The sequence below is a fragment of the Pseudomyrmex gracilis genome, unplaced genomic scaffold (assembly GCF_002006095.1).
Source record: "Pseudomyrmex gracilis isolate BER0280 unplaced genomic scaffold, ASM200609v1 scaffold_2556, whole genome shotgun sequence".
Lineage (NCBI taxonomy): Eukaryota > Metazoa > Arthropoda > Insecta > Hymenoptera > Formicidae > Pseudomyrmex > Pseudomyrmex gracilis.
The window spans coordinates 327-7,855 of NW_018023140.1; the positions used below are offsets into that span (position 1 = coordinate 327).

At 40.6% G+C, this 7,529-nt stretch overlaps 1 protein-coding gene across 1 annotated transcript; it reads left to right on the top strand.

The window, feature by feature from the left end:
- The first annotated feature begins 2,726 nt into the window (after positions 1-2,726).
- On the top strand, positions 2,727-4,076 carry LOC109862883. Its single transcript, XM_020443044.1, has one exon. The coding sequence runs from the start codon at positions 2,727-2,729 to the stop codon at positions 4,074-4,076; it is 1,350 nt and encodes a 449-aa protein (XP_020298633.1).
- The last annotated feature ends 3,453 nt before the right edge of the window (positions 4,077-7,529 follow it).

Here is a 7,529-nt window from a genome sequence, read left to right on the forward strand (position 1 = left end):
CTTTATCCAGATCAACACAATTCCGCTCATAAAAATCTTTTAGATTAGCCGGAACTTTCCCGGAAGCGTCACACACCCGACAACAAGACTCAATCAAGGGAGCACCAAAGAGCGACTCCAACGCCCTGCTCAGACTTGTCTTCCTGAAGAAGTCCAACCCTACAATACATTTGTCAAGTATATTTGCCACGTAAAAAGGCATATTTAAAAACTGTCCCCCTACAACCACCCGAGCCACACATTCTAACTGAACCAGAACTTCCTCACCGGTAGGATATCTCAATCTCGGCTTCCCCGACAACCTTTGACATTGCGCCTTCCCTACTAAAGTAGAATTCACAATAGACACATCGGAGCCTGTGTCAAATTTAAAGCAACACGGTGGTTTGTTTAGCAAACCGGAATAAACAAATAAATTAGTTTTTTTATTCTCAACTTTAACAAAAAACAACTTTTTTGGGGTGTTTTACCCCACAGCCGAGCCCACCCCTGGAAGCTCGACTAAGCCTTGTTTCCCGACAAAGTAGCCGGACACTCGAAGCAAAAGTGCCCCTTTTTTCCGCACTTCCAGCATCCCCTCTCCTCGCCGTTCTTTTTGATCACATCCTTCTCTCTCTTCCTTTTTCCAAGTTCCATAAGAACGTTTGAAATCCTTCCCGTTTCGCCCTTTATTTCCTTCCCTTTAGAGCTACCTTCCTGAATAACTTTCACCGCCCTCGCCAGCTCAACCGCAACTCGTAACACAGATACATTTTCTAATTGAAGAGTCCGCTTCACGAATTTTTCAGAGAGCGCAACGATGAATTGCGTACAAGCGATTTTATCCCGGATTTCGTATGAGCATTCCGATTAAGCAAGACGGGCCAGTCGCTCCAAATCTGCCCCGAGTGCAGCAACATCTTCCCCGCTCTTCTGTTTCTGATTCGTGAATTGCGTATAATAATTTTGAAACATTTCACGCTCCTCGTACGGCAATTCCAATTTTGCGCAAATCTCTCGAAAACTAAAATTTTCCTCTAACCCTTCCAGAATCGAGCGCGCCCTTGTCTCAAACTAGTAGCGAGAACCGTGGTTTTTGCCGCGTCGTCCTACCCGTTCTCACGAGCAACCAACTCAAATTGAACAAAAAATTTACGCCACGGCACGTTCCCATCGAACACGTCGGGCTTAATTTTAATTCTAGCTAACTCGCCCGCCCGACCGGGCAACAAACTAGAGGACGACTCGCCTGATGTTTCTTGCCGAACGCGTGCCTCCAGACGACGCATCTCCTTCTTTTCCTGTCGCCGCTCTTCCCGGAGTCGCTCCAGCTCCTCCAAGACCGCACGCAAAGTCTCTCCTTCCGCCGCCGTCGCTGATGCCGCCGGCGCCTCGGCCGCTCCAGTCGCAGCCTGGTTACGCGTTCTCCGCGGTGAGTGAACAAAAGCCATTCCGTCGCTTTCTCAAGCTCGAACTTTCAATCCCGGACGAGCCCCCAAATGTTGCGTTCGCGGCCGCGCTAAAGCTACGTCGCGAAACACGCACTTGCCCGCGGAAACGAGAGGGTACGCGGCTTTTCGTCAAACACACTTTATTACAACAGAATACAAGGAAAGAACAGCTGGTTATACAAATCGCCAAAACGCGCCGTGACAGCTTCGTATCTCTCTTGAACTTCTCTCGTAAACAAACTCCGTTTTCGCCCGGCAACCGACAGTCGCACCGATCGCGCGCCGTTCACCCAGCTCCCGCGGTACATACGCGGTGTCCGCCGCGTACCAATGTATATATATATATATATATATATATATATATATATGTGTGTGTGTGTGTGTGTGAAATATATATATCGTGTTTAACCAATATTTCTTTTTTTTCAAAACTTCACGGCGTTTCAATCTTATAAATTTTCAACTAATAATTTAAAAAATTTGTTTAAAGAAATAAATAGAAAATAAAAATAAAATGTGTATAATAATTTTTACGTTTTTAATTGTATCAAATAATGCATTACTTAGATATAGAAAACAAACATTAAAGATTAAACTCACTATCGTTTTTAAGCTTCCCGCCTTTGTATTCACATTCTCTTTTGCAATCTTTTCTTCTTTCTTTTACTTTTTTATTTTACAATCTGTATTTTTCTCTTTCTTACTTTTCCTCTTTTTCATATTCTTACTCTTTTTCTCTCTCTCTCGCACTTTCTCTCGCACTCTTTCTCACTCTCACTTACTCTTTCTCTCTCTCTCTCTTACTCTCTCTCACTCTCTCTCTCTCACACTCTCTCAGTCTTGCTCGCACTTTTTCTCACTCTCTCTTACTTTCTCCCGCAATCTATATCAGTTTCTCTCACTCTCTCTCATTCTCACTCACTTTCTGTCGCAGACAGTAGTCTTTCACCCTTTCCCACTCAGTCACGCACTCTCTTTCACACTCTTTTACTCTCTTTCGCACTCTATCTCACTCTTTCTCACTCTTTCTCGCACTCCTTCTCACTCTCTCTTGCACTCTCTCTCAGTCTCGCTCACTCTCTCTCGCACTCTTTCTCATTCTATCTTAGTCTCTCTCTCTCTCTCCTTATCTCTTATCGACCGCCACATTGCGGTTATTTGCTAAACTTTTTCAATACTTTTCTTGATGTCTCCGTGTCTTATCGACACTTTATCATTTGTGGAGATTTTAACGCTGATCTCACTTATGTCTCTTACGACTCTGATCTTATTAGAAACTTTCTGTTGTCTTCAGCAATGCATCTTGTTTCATATGAGCCTACACATCATACCTCCACTTCATCTACTTGGCTTGATCTGTGTTTTGTTGATGAGTGCAACAAATTGATTTCCTCTCATCAGGAATCCGTTGACTTCCTCTCATATCACGATCTAATTGATATCACTTACAATATTTCAGTCACACGATGTATTCCAGTAACTATAACCGTCAGAGACTATAGCACATTCGACGCCACAGCTTTCTTGAATGAAGTTGCAAATCAAGACTGGGATGCGCTTCTTCAATTGAGCAATCTCGATGATAAAGTTACACTTTTTAATACTTATCTTCTGCAGTGCTTTGACAAAAATGCACCACTTAAAACAATTCAATTTAAACTATTACCTGCGCCTTGGATTACATCGGATATTAAACTGCAAATGGTTGAGAGAGACAGATTTCGTAGAAGATGGAGACGGCACAGAACTGAGGTTAATTATCACTCTTATAAAGTCTTGAGAAATACAATCAAGGAATTGGTGCGTGTTGCTAAGGAGGAATATTATTTGAAAACGTTCTCAAACCTTAAAAAACCTGCTGATACATGGAAGAAGCTACGCCAACTTGGTCTCATCAAAACACGCTCTAGCGACAAAAAGCTACCTTTTACTGTTGACGAATTCAATAATTACTTTGTGTCGCATGTTTCATCTGACCATACAGTGACTGATATTTATCTCGGTAATCCNGTATATGAAGATACAAAATTCTATTGGGCCAATATAGAAATCTGTAAAGTGAAGGATGCTTTTTCACGTATTACATCTAAGTTCGTGGGTTATGATGAAATATCACTGGATCTCATTGGCTTTGCACTGTCTTGCGTTCTTCCAATAATAACACATATTTACAATTTTAGTCTAATGAATGGAACTTTCCCAGCAGTGTGGAAAACAGCAATTGTCTGTCCTTTACCTAAAATTAAATTACCTTCTGAACTGAAGCACTTTAGACCTATCTCTGTCACCTGTGTGCTTTCAAAAATGTTTGAGCACATTGTTGCGGAGCAGATGACTGACTATCTTGAAACTAGAAAACTTCTTGATNCATTTCAAAATGCTTACAGAAAGGACTATTCAACTCAAACGGCTCTAATTAGGATTATGGATGATATCAGACTAGCTGCTGATTCCAGAAAGATCACTATATCGGTGTTCTTCGATTTTTCCAAAGCATTTGACAACGTAATTTATCAGCGGCTAATTAATAAACTTCGACCAATGGACTTCTCCAATTCTACGCTCAGATGGATTTGTTCTTATCTTCACAATTGTACACAAGCGGTGCGGGACGTTTCTACTAGAACCGTTTCGGAAAGGTTGTGACCGGACGGTTAAGTCGTTTAACTAACTTTTACGGTCGCCACCTGCTTTCACCGCCAAGCAGGAAGGAACTAATCCTCTCGTTGTGTTTTAAAAACGGACTCACCAAACAGATGAACATCCGAACTTGCCGCCTTTGCTTCTGGATCTTCTTTGATTACGGACCCTGGATGATGGCTGCGGACAACGGGCTTCTGGTAAGGCCCAGGTTTTACCAAAGTTCAAGTTGTGAGAAATAATCACACACTGAGTTTATAGGTAAACTGTTTACAAACTGTTTATTCACACTTGTTAAAATAACAACTTTCTTGTGTTACAGGATTGCATACTAAAACGTTATTAACAACCGGGTTTCCGGTGTCGCAATCTGCGTTGCCGTTTAGCGAGACGATGACTATACGTCCGATTTCTTCGGAACGATCGTACTACACTATTTACTAAGTTGAGCAGGACTCGTTGTTATTGCGCTATGCTCTCTTGAGCGCTCGATTCCAACTGCTGCGCGGCGCGCCTGTCTCGGCCACGAACGCTTGCTCTCCCCTCCCGAGAACCGCGCATGCGCAACCCGCCTTGAGAACAAACTTGCCGAATTATTGATGAAACTTTACTGAACTATTCTTTGATCTAAACCATGTCTACTGACAAAGTTTTATCCATAACTGACAATTTTTTACAAAGTTAACACAATTTTGAAAATTTCAATTATTGAAATTTCCCATCAGCAAAGTCTCACCAACACTCGAGAAGCTTATTCCCAAAGTTTCGCCAATAATTCACAACTCCTTTCTTTGTTCCCGACCGAGTCATTGATGGATAAGGATCCCACATAAGTAAGTACCAAAACCTATTAACGCATCAATTATTGAAAATACTTAGTGTGGAACCTTTCCCATCGAAGCTCTTTCCACCCTTGAAATATTTGTCATAATTCTAATTTCGTTTTTGTTTTACAGGTGCTTTCAATCTCTGAGGGCCTACCCGACCTAAAGTAAGTACGAAGCGTCAATTATTTGTTAAACTTGCAGTATCGTCTCTACAAAAGATGCTTTTTACGCACGCCAAGTATTAACAATAATTCAATTTTTTGTGAGGGTTAGGCTTGACAACGTCCGTCAGAGTTAGGACCCCAAACCTTTGAATTATTAATGAAACTCGCCTGAACACCTATTCTAAAGAAGAACAGTACGTATGCGCAGTCTCAACAATAATTCCACCCTTAGTGAGGGTTAGGCTTTACTACGACTGTCAGGGTTAGGACCCTAACTTTCAATTATTGATGAAACTCGCCTGAACGCCCATTCTGAAGAAGAATAGTACGTACGCGAAGTCTCAACAATAATTACCAACGCAAACCGAAACCAACACTAACGTTCAATTATTGACGAAACTTGCCCCAGCACCTAATCTAAAGAAGATTAGCACGCACACACAGTTTTGTCAATAATTACCAACAAACAACAAAGTTAGTCCCAACACACAAATATTGACAAAATTTACCCATACGCCTTGTCTAAAGAAGAGTAACGCGTATACCAAGTCCCGTCAATAATTGTCAACGCAACCTGATGTTAGCCTTCAAAACCTAATTATTGCTGAAACTTATCTAAACGTCCACTCTAAAGAAGAAAAGTACGCACGCAAAGTTTCCGCAATAATTAGCAACCCAAACTTAGATGCCACACACAGACGCACCGCAGAGAGGTACAGCACACTGGAGTAAGTACAACAAACCTTGCTGAATTACATGAAATATTTCATTCAACTACTTTTTACACAAACAATCTAACGAAGCGTGAGCAAAAACTTTTAACGAGACGTTTTGCTAACTCTATTTTCTGTTTCAGGTAACTGCCCAACTATCCAGAAGAAGAAGACGACTAACTCGGATGAACGGAGCTAGTTTTAACGACTACAGGTAAGTATACAAAACCTTATTAACCTTAATTATTGTTTTTCTTTTTTTAGGTGAGCTTTTCACTGAACATATAATCTGTTACTGCAGTTACAGTAATAATTACCAAGTTAAGTTCTACAAGTTAGTACCTAACTCCTTAATTATTGCTCACACTTAGCCAGATTGAAAATCAATCCAAACCACGCTTACTTACAACATCATAGCGATAATTACACACTGCTTCGCAAACAAGTGTTTTTGGCAAACATCAGTTTAGCAAGTCGACCCCTTCTACTTGGGTCCCTCTAAAAAAAATAAAACAAAATAAACTAAAAATTGTTTTGATTAAAATTTGGGCATTACGCACCTCGGATCTGTATCCCTAACTAAATTAAATACACGAAATACAGTCCGCTCAAAAACAAACAAAAAAAAAATAAAAAAAACAAAACCATCTGCTGATTTGCCACTACAAAAATACTTGACGTTACTTCGAACGCCTTACTCCGTCGCTTGAGATGGTATTCCTACGCTACGCTCTCCTGCTGGCCTCTAGACTCTCTTCACGACGGGCGGATGCGACCTCCGAGACCGTCGGTTGCAAGGTTACCATTGTCGAAGGGTGTTCCTCAAGGCTCTGTTCTTGGACCCTTACTTTATATCTTATATGTTACTGACTTCGGTACATCCTTACAGTATTGCAAGTATAATTTCTACGCTGACGATCTACTAATCTATTTACATACTGAGCCAGCTTTNTTGAGTGAAGCTTTGGATAGAGTAAATGTTGACATTTGTAATGTTTCAAACTGGGCACGAATCAATGGATTGACCTTAAATCCGGACAAAACCACTGCTTTGTTGATGGGCTCAGCAAGATTTATTAGAAGTATTAATCTACGCTTGTTACCACAAATCAATATTAATGAAAATATTATACCGTTCAGTGAATCAGTCACATATCTTGGAGTCATTTTGACTAGTAATCTATCTTGGAGCCTTCAAGTTACCAGTATTATTTCACGCATTAATGGATTGCTTCATCGTCTCAAAACATTCAAAAATCTCTTCACATATGAACTTCGGATCAGACTGGTTACTACTCTGAGTTTTCCATATTTAGACTATTGCTGCACTTTAATGACTGATATCTCTGGGGAAGATAATCTACGTCTTTACAGAGCTTTTAACAATTGCATAAGGTTCATCTTTAAAATCGGATGGAATGAACACGTTACACCGTACTACAGAAGACTTCATTGGCTGAAGATAAAAACAAGAAGAAAGTATCTTATTTGTTGCCTGTTGCACAAATTGCTTGATTGTCAACGACCTGAAATTTTGTCCAATAATTATGAATTCAGGCATTCCTTGTGTCGCAGCACTCATGCTCTTAATGATTCTCTCATACTTCCTCTTTCTCGAACTGAGCTTTATAGACGGTCTTTCAGAAGTGTCTCGACAGATTGCTGGAATGCTATACCAGTTGACATCCGCAGGGAGCCTTTTGCCACTTTTAAATGTAGATTATTTGAATATTTATTCACGTTAGATAACTGATT